General features: G+C 37.2%; 1 protein-coding gene across 1 annotated transcript; it reads right to left on the bottom strand.

The window, feature by feature from the left end:
* Window positions 1-2,058: 2,058 nt before the first annotated feature.
* PCGF6 (polycomb group ring finger 6) lies at window positions 2,059-18,787 on the bottom strand (the record flags this gene model as incomplete). The annotated part of the gene is made up of 8 exons (XM_010077508.1): window positions 2,059-2,145; window positions 8,280-8,378; window positions 11,500-11,527; window positions 15,395-15,503; window positions 16,119-16,178; window positions 16,940-16,995; window positions 17,579-17,675; window positions 18,688-18,787. Coding segments are annotated over 8 exons (636 nt in total), but the record flags the coding sequence as incomplete, so codon positions are not given.
* Window positions 18,788-19,798: the final 1,011 nt, after the last annotated feature.

The raw sequence follows: 19,798 nt of genomic DNA, 5'->3' as shown, positions 1-19,798 counted from the left end.
GAAATGCATCTTCTTGATTTCTGTGAAGTAATATAATGTAAGACTATAAAACATGAAAATACATCACTATTATTTCAATATAAAAAAAAGAAGCAATTGTGGTTTATTTGCAATATTCCTACCTACTTGACATCCTAAGAGGTTTCGTACCAAAATGAAGAAAAATCAAGGATGAACATGATCTTTCAAATTTCCTGGCAAAAGACTATGAAAGCAAAGACTTCACAAAAGCAAAAGGTCTTTTTTTGTTTGTTTGCCCAAGAGAGTAGGCTTGCTAGAATTCATCACTAGCATACTGATTTTGTAATAATGAGACTTGATACATCACTGGAGAACGTATCCCGAGACAACTGCTCCCTTTGTGGAGCTGCTGACTGGTACTTAAGCCACTAAAGATCAATAAGGCAGACCCAATTCTGACAAGAGATGAAAGACACTAAACTTCAACTAGGCAGATCCATTTCTGACAGGAAATGAAACCGATGCAGTTTTCCTCAAAGTGCTTCCCCAAGCGCATTTTTCATACATGAAAGCTTTTGTGCTAAGCTGAAGTCTAATGACAAGAGATGAAAGACACTAAACTTCAACTAGGCAGATCCATTTCTGACAGGAAATGAAACCGATGCAGTTTTCCTCAAAGTGCCTCCCCAAGCGCACTTTTCATACAAAGCTTTTGTGCTAAGCCGAAGTCTAAAAGTGTGTACATTTGACTATATCCCTGGGCTGAGAAATGAATCATCACTATGCTATTTACGGAAGCTTTTAGTAGAGGACACTTCCATCACTATGTGTTGATTGCTGTATTTACTTACAATGAACTCATTACATTAGAAGCAAGTTTGTTACCAGTGCTGGCTTCCTCCTGGTTTCTATTCCCTGCTCCCCAAAGCAGGTTAGGTTTCATTTCCATTTTTTCTTCATATTATTATATAAACAGCTAAGATGTCAAGTACGGCATTTATTCCCTTTGACTGCAGAAACTGAGGTACACACCATAAACCTTAAGGTTTTTAACGTCTGTCAACACTGTAGCATGAGCCACATACCACGTGCATCTGCCCTGATTGTGGGATCCCTCCTAGTCACTTAAATCATGTACAGGTGATGCAATGTCCAAGATAACTCAAAATGAGCTTTCCACTTCATGCCCCTGACACAGAAGCCCTTTTGTAGCATGAAAGGGCTCAGGAGGAAATTTAAATGTAAAAGACTGTACGTGTGTGTGCACCAACAAGTCAAGAGAACTGAATTTGCTGCTATTTTAGCCTTCCTGCCATCTGCTCAGATTGCTTTCCAAATAAAATACCAATCTAAATCTTATTTCTTCCCATAGTATTAAACATTAACTTTTCAGACTTCCAAGTTCAGATTAATATACAGTTTACCATATAACACAATTTTACATTTATATCTTACTGGGCAGAATACTTGCTGCACTCCTAAAATAGTGTGACCCTTCCTATTATAAAGATGCTTGAAACTATTTCCAAGGAAATAAAAAAAATTATTTCTTATTTTCAGAGACAACAGCTCCTAAGACAGTAAGTTATCAACAAGAAATATTTGGCTATATATTCATGCTGTGACCAGGAATGGTATAATATGCAATCATATTAATTTCATTCACTACTCTGTATCTGTGGTTTGTGCTTTTACGAGCAAATTTATTCCCACAGACACAAGGCTAGCCTTATTTGGGATGCTTCAGTTCTTTGATTTCTTACAGAGATGCAATTGTCAGGGAGGAAAACACGGAATTAATTAATTGAAAGAAAGGCGGGTATAATTTATCACTGATAAGATAGCAACTTGTTTCAGAATAGAAAAAAAAAAACAACCCCACAAAAACCTCATATCCAGATCATCATCAAACCATCAGAAACACTCTTACCACACAGTATACTTCTCAACTTCATTTACAATATAAAAAACATTTTGCACAAGCTGGAAAGATTTTCTAAGTTGCTTCTTTGGACAAGTTAGTGCTACCTGATAGCTTAAGAAGTCTTCTATTTTAAAACAGAAAACCTGGAACAAAGCCCCAGCTGCCACACGTACCTGTACTGCACTCTCCCCTATGGCTTGACGGATTTCCCTCAGTGTCTGGTAGTGTTCTAGCAGGTGATCACCACATATTATGTCCACCTGTGAAAGAACACAAACATGGTCAAGTTCAATCTACGTTTGGACTGGCAAAACAGCATCTAAGCCCTTTAAATTTGATTAGAAGAGGTCAATTCTAGTATGTTACACACTACAGCTATCTTTACATTTGTTGTCCAAATGCATACCACTACTGTACTGCCCTAATGCCTCCCACCTCATGACCCCAACCTGGGGCTCACTTATGGAACAGAGAGGACAGTTTATTGTTTCACTCTCAGTTTACTGCATCCATTGAAAAAAAGCTGTTTAGTAATAACTGACTAATTTAATGGGAATTTAGATCATGTATTAAAACGATCCCACAAACATCCAGAGTCATTCATCAGTTACAAAAGAGGGCAAGTTGTTAGTGCCACTGACAGAAAATGAGCCATTGCTCATTCTTATCTTGAGTGAGAAAACACGTGAGTCCGCTTAATATAACTGTCTGGAAGAAGTGTTTTAATAGAAAAGAACAGTTCACTGTATGCCGCTGTCAGCAATTACTTCACACAGTCCTTCAAAATGCAATCAATACTTCTGTGATGCAAGTGAAGGGCATAATTAGCAATTCTAAGCAATGTCCTCTGCTGCAGCTAAACTATGTCAATGATGTCTGCAGTTCTGGAGGAGGTACTTTTTGTTAAGTAACTGCCCACAAAACCAGTAATTTTTTGGGGAAAAAAATTCTGAATTCCTTGCCTTAACTATTATGAAAAATAAGCTTCTTTATAAAGTTACTGTGAATTTACTGTACATAATGTAAATCCAGTCTCTAGCATGCCAAATTAGAGCAGCTAACACTGCACTGTTTCTCTTTCACCTGCAGCTTGGTTGCATTTTCCTTACAAGCAATTTCTAGATATGGAAATTAGAAGGCTCTCATCTGTGAATTACAATGACGAGACCTCAAAATTAAAGTTAAGAGCATTGACAATGAGCTGTCCCAGAGCCTTCTGCAAGGAAAACACCTAAACTTTGCCACTGCAGTAGTCAGGGAGGATATTGCAATATCATGACGTATTCTCTCATACGGTCACTTTCCAAGATAGGATGCACCTGTGGTGCAGCTATTAAATTCCCCTGGATTTATGCCCTTCTGCATGCTGACCCACTATCTTTCTTGTTCGTCATGAAAAGATTTAGGAAGATTTATGCCTCATGCAGACTGTGCTGTTCTGAGAATCAGGAACACAGGAATTCTACTGCTTAGAGGCTCAAAACCAGCTAACTGACCTTGCTTCACCATCTGTACAGCATGAGAAGGATATGGAATACTCCATCCACATTAGGTTGAATTTTAATATGCAAAAGATGTAAACTGTCTAGGTATGATTTCTGCTTTTAGGTTCTAGAAGGCAATCAGCAACTAATCTGGACATAACATTAAATATTGATTAGATATTGATCCATCTATGTACTACCGATGTGTATACATTTAACATCAACATTTGATATATTTAACACAGAACCTGAAAGAAATGTATTTTTTTTCTTTTCGAAAGCTGGTTACAGTTATTTCTGCTGTTTCCCCACGCATTCTAGCCTCTACAGTCATTACTGCAGGAAGACAGACATGCCTGCTTTGCTTTTCAGTGATACATGGCTGTAGTTACTTTTGCTTCATAAGCTTACTTTTATAATTTTTATACCATAAGTCACTGAAAACTCAATCCTGCTCCTATTGAAACATATATACATACACATTTTATATACTCTACGGAAATGGAAAATCTATTTGCCCAATATAGGATGCAAACAGACATAGTGACAACTGCTGACAATGTTTCAAAACAGAATCAGAATGCTTGTTTAAAAATATCCCACTGTTGACCCTGCTGCTCCAGTTTCAAATGGTAGCCATTAAAAATCCAGTGCCTTTTAACACTCAGAAGTTTTCACATCCACCGCGTTAGAGTACTCTGAACAACAAATGCCTGATTTCCTCACTGCAGCACCAAGGCCTGCACTTCTGCCTGCTAATTGTTATGCTACTATTCATTCCGTAAGGAGAAGATAATAAAACATAAAATGAAACAAATCCCAGGTCAGTGTGAAAATCAGTTGCAAAATGAGTCTCAGAGGAATCCTTGTGCCATACAGGAATTAATATATTCCATTACAAAAGAGGTACCAGTAACACAAGTGCTACAAATTTACTATAATTTCAACTGTCTGGCAAAACTGAAGCCAGCTAGTACTGATAGCTAGTGAGACAGCAGTAAATACAGTTTGACCTTTTGCTGAAAGGAAACATGAAGGTGTAGCTGTTGAGTACTCAGTCACTTCTGTTAAAATTCTTATTAAGTAGCCTTGCCATTATGCCATTTATTTTCATTAGGTGGCATATTTGCTATGAGAGCTATTTCTCTAAAAGCCACAATGACAGACAATTAATACTCACCAAGTAAGACAGAGATAAAAATGGAAAACTGTCATGCAAGAGACATCTCATCTAAGATTCACCCCAAGGTGGGATTTGGCCCAGAAAGTAGTAGACCTCAATCAATACTTCCTATGGCAACCCATACAATCCAGGAAAGGACAAGGAAAACACAAAGTTTTAGAGATTGTCATATTTGGGCTAGTTATTAAAAAAACTGGCAAAACATTCCATTTCCTCTAGCTGCTCTTTACTTTTCATAGGTACCAGATACTTCTATTCCAGCATCTAAGAATGGCATAAAGAAACAGCATCAACAACTACACTGCATGAGCACAGTCTTTCTTCCAATCTTTCCCCAGGCTGCACTTTACACACACTTTCAGGAACACACATCTGATTATTGAACATTTCTATTCCATAAGCTACACCAGGGCATTCAGACCAGCCGAGCCGCAAGTCTTTCAGCCATCTCTCTCCTGTCCTTACAGAATGAACTGCAAGAAGGGATAATGCTGCTGCAGGATGACCTCAAAGGAAATAACACTTTAAAGAAAACTCCTCATTTTGTTCCCTCTTCAACAGAACAGAAACTATACAGATGTGCATCAGATGTTGAAGCCAAGTACCTAACGGATTACAAACTTCATAGCCTGTAATTGGCTCAAATTAAATGTTACCTACTATTACTAGCAATTCTAGGTGCTCAAAAATTATTTTCACAACACCCCTCAACAAATTCCAGCAAGAATATTCAAGAGATAGCTTGTAATTAGAAATACATAAACACACACAGAAAATTAATCGCTGCTCAAAGCATAGAGATCAAAACAAAGCATCAGAGTAAACTAGAGTCTGTCAGTTCAAGCAGTAGATAAAAATAAATGAAGCCATAACCTTCCAGATAAACTAGTAAATATGAATCATAATCCATTTGAAAATTCAAGTCTGAAAATAATTTGAGGCCTCAGACTAGGAAAAAAGACAAAAGCCAGTGGCTTCAAAACTGCTTTTTAGACTTTTATATATTCTGTCACCCATGAGTCAGATGGCTTATCTCACATTTTCATTAACCTGAATCCAACGTACTTGTGCAGGTCAACGAAGAAGGGCAAATACTAGCTAATATTCCACACGAAGAAATTAAGTCAGAGACGTCCAAGTACAGTCAGTAGTTCAGGAGTATGCGTAATATACTTTCTATTACTTGGTCACTGAGTCAGCTGTAACAGGAAACAAGTAAAACATTCTCAAATAATACTTTTGAAGACTGTCAAACTAAGCTGATACTCAGCAAGAACTAATTGCGTTCACAAAATAACCACACCTAGCTTTCTTACTATAAGTTTCAACAATGAAACCAAGACTCTAACTGATATACTGAGAAAAGAAAGGAGGAAAGACTCTGTGACTTCCTTAGAGTCAAATCTTTTCAAGTCTCAGGTAAGGCACAGTTAAACACTGTGGCAGTAATTTTTCTGCATATAAATATGCGAAAAATTATTGCAAATGCAGGGCATTTTAGTTCAATAGTGCCTGAACCGTGTGTTTCTGAAAGAAATTTCCTAGCTTCCCAAGGGAATCTTGTTCTTGAACTCTAGGCCCAAGTTCAGCACACCAAATTCATGACATTTTATATAAAACCTGATTATTTTAGGTAATGAAGAACTGGAGAGACTTTTAATATTAATTCTCTATTCTTGATTTCAAAATAAAATCTTGTTGTCCTATATTAGTATCTATTTCTTCTTTAACATACCTTGGGGAAGCCTACAGGAAATGAACCACTGCTGTCCTCAACTCTCTTCCGCATTTCTACAGCAAACTAAAAAAGCAGCCAAGCACCCTCCACATTTATAGTCTTTGCACATATGGTTTACAACCTATTTCCCCAAATTCTTCTGCCTGTGCTAATTTATATCCAGGTTCTCCCTGAATTTGTTTTACACTTTCTGTTTTATTAGCCATCCTGGCAAGTTGGAGTAAGACATGATTAATTAGGCTTATTAATCTTTAATGATTCATCTGACATCTCTTACCCTTTCTGCATGTTTACCAACAAACCATCAGCTTCAGTTCTGCATACTACAATAAGGTGACAGCTCAGTACATACATTCCTTTATTCATAAGTCCCCATGTGACAAAGAAATAATCAATCAGGATAGGAAAAATACTTCCTGTTTCATTTCCCCAGTTCCCTGATCTTTTAAAAATAAGCCTGTGTATCTTCAAGACATCAGTCATGATTTGTGGCATGAAAATCAACTACAGGTTTCCACTGACCAAAAAAAAAAAAAAACCACTTGGTGAAAAAAAATTGTAGGAGATTAGTTAGGAGGGGAAAAAAAAGCAGCCAAAGGATCTGACTGCAGAAGAAAGTAGCTTTAACATTTCCTCCAGGCAGACAGGGCTTGGACAGAAGAGACCAAAGACTAGAACTAGCCAATGATTGTGCCTTACTCCAGAATGGTAAACTGGATACTAGCAGAGATAAAAGTGACTGGGTCAGCATCAAGCAACACCTTGAGAAAGGAAGTCTATGAAATCATCACCTTTTGAGACACAGTAACATTTGCCTACTAACAGTGAATCATAGCCTGTCTAGTGAGGTCCAAGCAGAAACTAACTAATAGGGGAAAAATTCTCAAACTACCTATATCAGATGATCTCAGGACTGCAAAATCTGAAAGGCATCCAATACACAGGCCTGGCTTGATTTTGAAAGATGGGTAACTGGTTTCCATTGTGGATGCTCAGTGTTCCTGAAAATTGAGATTCTGATGTACTACTTAAGAAAAACAATTCCTTCCCCTTAAATAAACAACTCAATTAATGCAAGAAGTTTCTCTAGCCTCATTTTGAGGATACTTTTATTTGTTCAGACTATCAATTCACCACCACCTGAAAGCTACAGATACACTCAATGAGAAGAAACAAGCAAATGAAACACATTACTTCCTCAGATTGATGAATAATTTATATGCGATTTGCTTTGTCACCACTGAAGGTAAGCAGCATGAATACATATTACTGAAGCACACAGTCATGCTGTACTGTCTCAGACATTTACTGCTGTATGAAAACACAGCCTTAACGCCAAAGCCAGCACTTCCACCATTTGTCTATTCACATCAGTATCAGCTTGATTTACTAGTAATTGGCAGCTTTAAGAATTGTTTATACATTACGGAACTCCTGCACCCTCTCAACTAAACAGTTGCTGAAATATATTGAATAATTGAAAACTGTTTTTGACATGCAATTCCTATCAAAATGATTGAGAAATATAAAGTTATATTCTTTGTAACACATTCTGCTCCTTTGAATTCTTATTTGGAGACATGTGCCCACCTTTGCATTAATACTCTTCATTTCAGCACATCCATCCACAGTATCATTCTTTCTTAGCCCTTGTTTGCTTCAACATGCAGTTAAATTTTACTGTTATTCAGCTCCTACCTGTCTCTGCCTTCAGATCCTCCCACACCTACACACTTTCCTGTCTATATACTTGGCTTTATCTTTGAAACAGCAGTATCTTTTGGTTTTGAGTTTCATCTGATAAAATCTTATATGGCACTTTAGAAATTCTATACAAATAATGAAGGATTATAATGAAAAGGTAAACATGCTTCAATTAAGTTGGGCAAATTGTTCCTTGCAGAACACAACATTTCAAACGTTTTATTTTGGAAATGTTCTGTCTGAAGCACAAGCATCACACTGATCACAGTGCTACAAGAGGCATACCTGACAAGCAGGGTCCAGATCCATTTTTCTTCTAAGGAATTTCTCCACATGTCCAATTGTTGCCTCCCCTGAAACACGCACAAACTTCTTTTCCAAAGGCTTCAAAGAATAAATACAAGATTTTAAGGCAACGTACATTTGCAGCCATCATCCTTTGCAAATCCCAACCCAAGTAAAAGCCCAAAAACCAGAGGGAGACATCTTAAATTTCTGGACCCTTCTGTGATCTACTTCCAGATTACCTCATAGGGAAAGGACTAAATATGTACTAAGGCTCCAGGTTCAAACTTCCTGCTGTTTAAAACATTTAAAATAACCAGCTAATGACTTCAGTCCTATTTCACTATTGAGGTATCAGAGAATGATATTGGCTGTTAGTTCCCCACAGAAATCAAGTATTACATAGCATTTTAAGAACCTCTCCCCCAACAAGCATTTACTCATCAGAAGCACATGAACTATTTCCTGAAGTTTCCTTATTTTTCCCAAATCATGCTTGTGTACCAAACATGATTCAGATAATTAAACCATGTCATTTTATAATGCAAGGAGCTTAAGTCCTTTAGCATTCTAGAAGCACTATGGCTTGGGCTGGAATCAACTTAATAGTCCATGAAATTTCAGAATCAATTAAAATATCCTACTATGCAGAACACAAGGGCAAGACTGGTCTGAAATATTTTTGTGTAATTTCTAAATACTTTCACAGCAAGGACTACAATGACAAGACATTTGAGACACCAGTCTCAAAAATTTTAATGGGTTTCTCTTCTATAGATAAAATTTTAAACATCTGACTGGTGATATGGGCAGCTAAGCAAAGAGGCACAAAGGCAGAGCAGATGACTGCATTCAGAGTGATAAAGGGATTACCTTTTGTGTCTATTAATTGGATTTTATGTTGACTTCCAAACAGCTGTGATTTACTATCCAGGCTCATCATATTCTTCCAATTTGAAAGAAGAGTCAGAGGGTCATATACTATTCTTGAATTCAATCATAAATTTAAATATGTATCCAAGAAAACTGTGGTTTTGGAACAGTATTTTGATTTATTCATGTACAAGAGCTAGAAATGACAGTTAGACCTGATCTAGGGAACCACGCTGTTGCAAGCTTGATTATGTCAAATTTATGCTTGCTGCATGCATGAATCAGTTTATGGCCATAGACCTTGTAATCTGTTCTCTCCCCGCCATCCCCACTTAAAAAAAAAAGAAGGATGAAGACCCTTCATATACGAAGTTCAGCATCTAGTTCAGAAAAATAAGGCAGGTAAACAAGTAACTGAGGACAGAGCAATGCTAAAAATGGATCAAGGTACATTTTGCGAGAAGTGAATATGAAAGAGGATTTGGAAGGCTGATGAATAAACCTCTTGGTCATGAAGCTGAATAAAAAAGTATGAAGATATCAAGTGTAGTGAAGAAAACAAGGACAGAAAGGAAGAAGAGAGAAAGTGAAGCAGGGGGTTGATATACGGCAAGGAATTTGAAAATGCTGTAGAAAAATACCAGGTAAAAGGTGTGGTACTTCTTAATGATATAGAAGTCTAAATACGCATATAAGCTGTGTGGCATTTTAGTCTATGGCTAGTAGGATTATTTGCAGCACAGAACTATTCACTGTGAGTAAGGGCGGGCAGCCTTTCATCTTGAACATTCTCAGAACACTAGAGTTAACGTAAGTAGGAATATTTATGGCTTAAAAGGGGAAAAAAAATCAAAACAAACAAAAGACACACACAAAAAAATCAATTTCCTGAATCACAAATAATCCTTAATGATGTTCAAGCCAAGTATCTCTTCTGAAAGGCAAAACTACTCACATTGAAATGTCATGTTTCAGAGGAAATAAGTGTCTGACACAAATTTTAATATTAGAATACGCAAGTTAATAAAATGGTTGAACTGCCCTACAGTCATTCTTGCGTGGCTCAAAATGAACAAGATAAAAAACAAAGCAGAAAGAAGGGAAAATATGAGACAGGAAAGATGAGAGGTGATGCAAGGGCAAGAAGATTAAAAAAAACCTGTGAAATGTAAGGGTAAAAAGAAGAAAAAATGCTGGGTAGGTGCTGGGGTGTAACAGATGAAGAAAATTGACTGCAGACATTTTCAGGAACATTGCCTCCCTTCTACAGACTAATTTGGTTTTATGAAACTACACTCACATTTCAACTCTTAGTGAAAACTCTTATTTAATTCACATTTAATTCAATTTAATTCATATTAAGTTACTAACATGCTTTTTTTCTCAAATTCTTCAACAGTAAAATTTTCCTGCTAACAGTACCAGTTAGGTGTCTCTTATATTCTATTATTCTATACCATTTAATCTTTTGAGTCCTACAATTCCAATACAATTAAAGATTAAATGAGACATATACTGAGTGATTTTAAATTACATCTCCTTCTTGCCCTTGAATAGTCTTGTTTTCTAAATGTTTAGCCAAAATAGTGGAATGACACACTCTGAACATCTTTAACTACAGCATATGAAATTGTAAAGGCAGCAAACAACTTGCAGTTCCTCTACAAACTGGTACTGAAGCAGCTCAGTAAGATGATCAGCATTGGAAGAAGAGCCATATTCTTTAGCAAGGATCAGGAATTCTGCTATTTCCTGTTTAGCAGAGCAGCCACCCTTCAGACAAGAAATGTTCTTAGTGAAGAAGTGGAGAAAAAGAATAAGCTTTCTGCTGGCTAAGAAAGTGCATTGTGCCATCTAGACAATTTGTATATTTTTTTGTTATGTTTAAGCACATAGCAATTTATTATACTGTTGTTATACCTCAGGCTGTGCTTCCTCTGAATAACCTATGCAAGCTTTCCACTATAATTAGAGAATCCTCTTCAAAAACCAGTATTTTAGACAACGTCTACACCTTTGTTTGGGAATCCAACAAAAGCCATAGTAGTGCATCTTTTGGAGAGAGATGCAAGACTAACAAGCTAGAATTACCTAGGTGACATTTCATCAATATCTTTCCCACTCTCCCACTAAAACTTTAATTATGTACCTTCAGAAGCACTCTTTTCATGTTCTATGATGCTATACAATAATAGGTTTGAAGGTACACTATAATCCAAGGTTGGTTATTACTCTGCTGATGAAAGTTCAGGATGCACTCAGTGTGAGAAAAACTAAATTAAATACATTCAGGTTACACATATTTCTGAAGTAAATTGTAAGAGAAAAATTCAAATCGTATCTGCACCTTAAAATTCCCTGTGCCTTCGTTAGCTCTGAAAAACAAAAGAGTAAACACAGTCAATATTGCTAAGGTTTACAGTTAGTAACACCCTCAAGCTCTTTATTTCAACAGTAACTTATTGATTTAGTAGTCTGGCATATCAAGTTTATTTTCTGAATTAGGCTCTTCCTTTCATTAAACTCTAATACATGAGATAATATTAGACTGAATTTGTATATCTTTTTCTCCTACCCTTTATTTGGTACTCCATTTTTTCTTGGGAATTCAGCTATTTATGACTTGAAGGTTTGTACACATGAAATGGAAAAAAAAACCCAACACAGCCCAAAGCTATTTTTAAGCACAACATAATATTAATTTTCATAGAGAATGTTTTAGTAATGATACTGCTTAAACATTTATACTTCACCATCCTTGATATTTGGAACTTTAACAGACAGTACCTAAGAAGTTGTTGACAAAACATGCCCAACCACCTAAGAGGCTTTCTGGGCAGTTGTTGGCCTTCCAGACTATTTATATCACAGGATTAATGCTAATGCTATCTAGGAACTCAGGAAAGCAGCAGGTGCTTCTCTGGAAGGTGAAATACCCACAAAGGTGGCAAATTCCCAGCTGGCTTCACCACAGGTTCATTGATTTGCACAGTCTGAGCACGTGATCTACTACTGATCATTTATACTCCACACTTCCATCTTATAGTGCAATGTACACATTTCTCAATGAGTTAAGCCAAATTAATGACATTTCACTATTCTTGCATTGCATTAGCAAGTATGTATATATGAGAGGAAAAAATGCAGCATTTCATTGCACTGGAGATGACAAAAATCAAACATCACTATGAATTGACTATGCTTCTACTGACCATTTGATACAGCAAACAAATGTATCTATAATGGTTGTGCACAACACATGCTAGCATGGCACTTCAAGTTAATGCAACAGAGTATCTCCACCTCTAAATATGTACTAGCTATCAGACAAAGTTAAGTAAAACTATCATCAAATTCTGCCATTGAAATTAAATTTAAAGTTACTAGGAAGCAAACAAAGCTTTTCCACTACAGCTGTCATTTTCTTTATTACAGTTCCACAGCCACAGGAGACTGGAAAATGCACTCTAAAGACGCAATATAGACAGACTTTCAAAGTATCAATTTCTGCTGGTTGGCCCAATCTATTCCAAGTCTTCTTTACCCAAAATACTTCCTTAATCTCTCATTGCCAAGATAGACTCTTTGATTTTGACCACTGAAAAGGAAAACATATTAACTTTTAAACATGTAAAGTATAAAACAAGATCAAAGGTTTACAAAGCCACTAAAACAAAATGCAAAGTAGCTGCTGTTAAGCCATCATCCTTTTTTGTTAGAAACATTCTGTGCTTCCCTCCATATAAGTAACAAAAACACAGTGGATGGTTTCACACAGTATCAAGGGTATTTGCACAATATTACCTTCTTTGCTGCCAACACTGGAATGGAAGTTTGAAATAACACTACCAGAAAAACAAATATAACAACAGGGATTCAAAAGTAGTCTTGTTTCACTAACAGAGATACATGTTTACTAGTTGAGGTCTCTTCCTCTTGCTTTGAAAAAACAAAAACATACTTGCTGAGAACCACAGGGTGGGAAAGTAACCAGGAGACTTTCACAGTGGAGATGTAAACTGAAGTACTTTCACTACGTGAGTTCAAACTGTATCTAAACCTGCAATCAACACAATCTAAGGAAGCTTTCCTACAGGTTCACCAAGCATTCCAACCTGAAAGGGACATCCTTGGAACTAAAATCTAATTCCCGTTTTTAAAAGTCATTTTACAGTGAAATTATCGTTGAAAAAGACATGAGGTTGTTGGTATAAAAGCATGCTCCTACATCCCTTCACTCCATATGCTCCCTCTGCCACCTGCAGGGCCAGCACAGCAGTGGCTGGTACCCATCACGGGTCCCAGAATGGGCATTCTTCAAACCTGTATCTAGATGGTCATTTCATGAGATAGAATCACAGCCAAGGCAACAAAATAACAGCATACTCATTCCTAACCTAACACAAATGTAGGGTAAATAGCATTAGATTTACTCTTTTCTACTGAGATTTTAACTCAAAGCATTTTACCTTTTGTCCGTATATATCCATTTAATCACATTTTATCCAACAGGGTAAAACACATGCCTGACCAAGTCACTGGGACCCTGTACTAATTACATGTGCTTTATACCTCGTTCATTAAAGGGGAAAAAAGCCTTCATAAGTACAATTAAAAACTATATTTAAATTAAGTTTTGAGTGTACAACACACAACAGTCACACGCCGAACAGCTATATAGTGTCTTTGCTTTCCTCTCCTGTTCAACACATGGCTCTCGGCTTTACTTATGACAGTCTTGCTCTTAATGTAAAAGCATTCATTTCCTCAGTCTCATTTCTGCATACTATCTGTATTTCCGTACCACCCTACTCAGCACAATGGCAGCATAATACCTTGATTAAAGAGGGGAACCCGAAACAGACTGTGTTGAAAGGTAACCAAGAACTGCAAGTGCCCAGATTGAGACATCCAGGATTGGATTTGTCTGCAGAACGCTTGATACTATGGTTTCAGTCATGACTCCCACTGCTTCCAGCTGTGCTTGTGAGCATTCAGCACTTAAGTCACGCATACAGAAAATGAACACTGAAATAAGTATGTATGCGGACTCGCAAGGACATTCTATAGAAGTCAGGGATTGTTCCCTAGAGGTTTAGTTCAGAGACTTTCTCTTCTGTTCCTGCAATCCCACTTTCTCATCCATTTAAAGAAATAAAAGCAGCCATGTGATGGGCAACACCTAAAAAAAAAGCCAACAAACCAAAAATTCCACACAACAGCATCTACCTAATCAAAATTTACCCATGGAGGAAATTTGTTCTGTACTCTGAATAAAGTGAGACACAGCAAAACGCTGGACAGAACATATGGAAAGACTTGAACACACCATCTATAAAGAGTGAGGCTGAATCAAGATGGTATGTTTTGCTGATAGAATTTCCCAGTTTCTGATGGCTTGACTTTACATAATTTGTGTAACAGTTTGCTATGATTACATATTGGAGTTCTCTGTTTTGTTCAGCCGAAGTCAGGTCAAAAGCAGGCACAATCTAGGTAGAGGGGTAAGAGTTGCAAAAGTCAAGCGGCTTCCCCACCGCCACTAAGGTTCTGCACTGTGTGGTACTATCAGAATAGTTAACAGCTTTCAATCCTTTCTCAAGTACCCTCTCTCAATCACTAACATATAAAACTCCATATGGCTAAAGCGATACAATTTCTTTTTCCCATATTCCTGAAAATAACTCAAGGGTTTGGGCTGGATTTCCCCATCACAATCCATGGCTAAAGCTGACTCCTGATACAAAAGCTTCAGGGTAATTCATCAGAGTCTGGGAAACTGACAGAGAAACTTAAAAGCAGACCACGTTATTTTTACAGGAACACTGCTCTTGCTGCCCAGGTTGCAGTTGCAGTGCCAAGTTACATGAGCAAGTCCTAACATAGTCAGCACTGACGGTACTGCCACCTACAGGGATGAAGGAAGTGTAAGAGACAGGTATTTCACCATTCAGTTTACTGAGACTACACTACTTTGTTAAAAATAAAATAAATACAGGTAAGTTTTAAACCTACACTTTTTAGGAAGCTAGTCTCATAAGAAGACACCTTACATATTTAATTATCTGCATCACCTAGTTGGCTGTCACTATCGCACTGTAAATTAAAACCAGCTCCCCACTGCTATTTGAGACGGAGGAAAAACATGCATTCAGTGAAAACTAAGAGCCAGCTAACAGTCCAACACACACAAGCGGCACCCTTTCGTCAGCCACTCGCTCTTACATTTGCCCACAACTCACCCAATGAACTCCAAAAGTATGGAGATGTCAAGTTCTGGTGGGATCCGGAACACAGAGCCCAGAACTTTTCGAGGTCTTCCTCTGCTCACTGGAACTGGCTGTGGGACAGCTAAAATATTCAAATAGTCAAAACGCAAACATAACTTGAAATAAAAGCAGCATTTGACACTAACATGTGCCAAGCAAAACAGATGAGCTCATAAGGAAAAAGAGCCCTTGCAATTTATCCTATTTTTTATGACTAAATCAGCTCTTTATACATTTCATGCAGTGTATCTGAAACAGCATTTTATCAGCTTTCAACGTGGCACCTCTCAAAAGAGCTGTTTGTCTGATATTAAGACAAAAAATAATTAGAATAATCCCTCATCTGTCAACAGACTTTGAAGTTCTTATTTTCAGTCTTCTGTAATGTCTATTATTTATTAAGGGTCAAAAAATAAATTTAGTCCACATTTTTTATATACATATATCCTGGTTATAAGCAAAATGCCATCTGTTTAAAAAAATCCAACCGTGATCTGGGTTTTAAGTGCCACCAGTTCCATCTTCTATTTTTGTAATCTGAGAACTGTGACAAGTCACAGTAATCAGACAACCAAGAATCCCATATTTCCCGTACATCTTCTTTAGTCGTGAGCTAGTACTTCACGGAAAGCCTTCAAGAATAAATGCCATAGTTAATATTTCCTTAACAATGTCCTCTAACGTGATTATAGCTCACCTGGTTTGGGCACTTCTAATCCTCTTTCTTTATAAAAGTCATGCATTTGTTTTTTCTCTCCTGAAAAAAAAACACAATACAGAGCAGATTGGAATGTTATTTCAGATGCTGAGAATATCCATATAGTTTCCAATGGTCAGAGCAGTAAAAACTTTCCAAGTTCCTACAGACCTTCACCATCCCTAGCATTCCATACAAGGATAGGATGCTTAAGATATCCAGACTAAGCATTTGTTAGTAAAAACTATGAAGAAATCAGAGAAACTGGTCACAAATCATACTGACATAGCTGCAAAAACTAGTATGCTAGTATTTTTATACAATGTATAGTCCATGTATTATCCCCTAGATGTATGTATTTCATCCAGCCCACCCAGGTGGACTGTCCAGATTCATTGGCTCCACAAATTCGAGGTAAATGACATGTGACAGTGAATACACCTAAAATCAGAATAACGTATGTGGCAGTGAGGAAAAATTAGAAGCACTTGAGAAAACCAGTCTTAGTCACTTTTCTTCAACTGAGGCAAGTGAACTTATTAGATGGAATTATATTTTCTGTACTTAATAAATATGAGGCATGAGTATAAAATATTATCTGGATACACTGACACCTGTGTTTCATGAGACAGGGTACATACCACTACCCATAATAGCACTTAACAGCCAGAAAGATGCCAGTTGGCACAGCTAATTAATTACAATTTATAACCAAACCTTATAGAACTATTTTAAAGAGCCCAGAGTAGAAATGAGGCTTTGAATTACTCTGTTTTCTGTTCAGCCTTTTCAATCTCTAGATGGTAATAAGAGAGACTTACTTTCCTCCAAATTGACCACTAATTTATAGACTATGTCTTGCAGTTGCCGGTCCAGTCTATTAAAAGACAAAAAACATGAAAGCACCTTTGGTGAAATTCAGAATGGTTTTAATTAAACTGTAACAGAGATGTCAAATAACACTGTTGAACTATGATGTACGTAAAGAGAAGAGTGACAGAGTAGCAACTCAGCATCTGCTTAAATTTGCATCCTGACAGCACAGCTCCACCAGAAGAAGCCATGTAAAGTTAAAAGCATCACCCTTCAAGAACAGTTCGAGGAACTAAAACATGATTTTCAGAGTTAATAACTATAGTATGCCAATAAAGCTTTGTCTAAAAGGAAATCAAAGCAAATAGTTAAGATCTCATATCACCTGTAACACTGATGCATAAAAATAGCATGGTGGAGGGGTAACAAATCCTAGAAGGGGATACAAGCTAGATAAAAAAAGCAATCAAGTATTTCTTATCTTCACTATTGAGAAGAAGCTTACATAAAGAACACAATGCTTTTCTTGTAACTGTTCCTTCCACAGAAACAGGAAAGCACTACAAGTCTGTAAAACAAAACATTTAAAAGCAATCAGCAAAACTTGAAAAAAAATTACACCTATAAAAATGGCATTAACTTATTACCTGATATTATAAAGGGGCTGTGTCTGATGTACAACGATATTGCATTTTGGACATCTGTTGCTATAGTAGAAGTGTCTCACTATGCAGCTTTTACAAACTGTAAAGAAAAGAAACCCCATAAACGTCACACATCCATTATACAATACCATCTGTTTAAGCGAAAGGGGCAATTACACCCAGACTTCTCAAATAAAATTTGTCAGAAACAAAATGAAGCAACTCTTTCAACTTTAGAACTCAAGAAAACAGCAGCTCTCCGCCTGTACAGGACACAACACTCGAGTATTCACTTAAGGCTATTCCTACGAAAAATCCTAATCCAACTGATGCAAAGGTAGGTGTTCAGTGTTGTAATTGTGTTACCCAGAACAAAAGTAGAGCTAAGACAACGGAATACTGACAGCTGCAGACAAAAGGTTTCCTGAAAAACACCCTACAGGCAGTTTCAGTAGAAAAAACAAGGTAAGAAATTATAATTCTGCTATTTTCACTGTATTTTACACGTACTTTAAAAATCTGTAAGGAAAGCTAACAAGCTGAAATATCTAGAATAACTTACTATCTAATCACAGTTGCACTTGCAAATTACGCTGTCCTTACTAACAGCTGTGGATTTTCCTAAATTACAAACTGCACTGAATATTGCATTATATAGATCAAGCTAATGAGCAGTGCCCCATGGTGGGGGGGGGGAAGAGAAAAAATATATTTCCCTTTATGTAGTGTTAGTGGCTTGAAGGACAGGAAACTGGGATTTTTGGATTCAGGTGGGAACATGGGCATGGCTGAAATAGCTTCACAGAAAGGGTTTAATTAGCTTTGAGAAAATAGTTCTGTTAGCAATGAAAAAACTGTTAACACAACACAAGGAATGAGGGGAAAAATAGTAAGACAAGAGCATTGATATCTGTTTTTTATTATCCATCTATTTCTGTTCATCAGGTTATAGACTTAACTGTTCCATAGGTGCATATAACCATTTCTGCACCTGAACAGAACACATGTTTACATCAAATGGAGAATTATCTTTGTGAAGCCAGAACATCTCAACGTCTCATTTTTGTTTGAATTTACAGCCAAACTCTTAAAATGACAATACTGATACTTACAGGTGTGCAGACATTCTGTAATAGTTGTAGCATCAATAAAGTAACCTTTGCAGATGGAACACAGGATGTAAGGGGTCAACTCTGCGAGGTTTATCATACGCTACAAACAAAGACAGTTTGTAAGAGTTTGAATACACAGGCTAAGACATGAAATTTCCTGATTGCAGATTCCAAAATACCACAGCCTTAAATCATAAAAAAAATCTGGATCAATATGTTATAGAAACGGGTCTTCCTAAGAGGTCAATCATTCCTCACATACAGATCTTTTCTAAAAATTTTCACCTAGTCTTCTGAATTGACCTTTTTGTGAACGGCAATCCAATTTGTTTCATGAATCACATCTAAAAAGTAAATTATAATAAACCCTTCTGGGAAAAGTTCTTTTGGATAAAGTCATTAACAGAATATCAAACAATCAGCAAGCTGGATGTGGATACTGGTAGTAAATAACATCAGTATTTGAAAATGCTCAGCAAGCATGTTGGGGTCCCCAATCAAGACATAAAACTAGTGCCACCTCTTGTTTCTACATGCAGTTAGGGATTACATAAATACATATTGAAGGAAAGACTAAAATTTCACTGCTCTGAATCCTGGTTATGAAGTACATTTATCAGGAACTCATACAAGTTGTTTCCCAACAGCTTTCCTGTTGGAAGTCTACTACTTCAAAAAAACCCAAACTTCTTCTATGGCTGTGATCTGAGATCCGTCTGAAAAAGGTAACGCATTAGATTTTTATGTTGCGTTTCCTCTAGTCTCAAAGCCAGACCAAGGGGCTTTCTTTCCCTCAGTGACAACAGCCATTTCACCCACATGCCACCGTTTACCACCCTCTCAGCTATGCCAACAGTTTGTAAGGACTTAATTTAAATGAGACAGATAAAATGAACTTGGGCAACAATAAGAAGCCTACCACCGCATGGCTTATGTTGCCTACACAAGGGTCCAGATTCACACCTGTAACTCTTCAGAAGTTCCCAAAAGCATTTAAGTCGAAGTCCGCTGCTTACAGGACCTGCCTGCAAACCGCAGACTGCTGCGGACGCCAGGCCTCACCCGAGGACGCTGCGTTTCACACCCTGCAGCCTCCCCACAGCCGGACAGG

This window comes from Pterocles gutturalis, unplaced genomic scaffold (genome assembly GCF_000699245.1).
Source record: "Pterocles gutturalis isolate BGI_N339 unplaced genomic scaffold, ASM69924v1 scaffold1561, whole genome shotgun sequence".
Classification (NCBI taxonomy): Eukaryota; Metazoa; Chordata; class Aves; order Pterocliformes; family Pteroclidae; genus Pterocles; species Pterocles gutturalis.
Note: the sequence above shows the minus strand (reverse complement) of the source record. Positions and strands in the feature narration are given on the sequence as shown.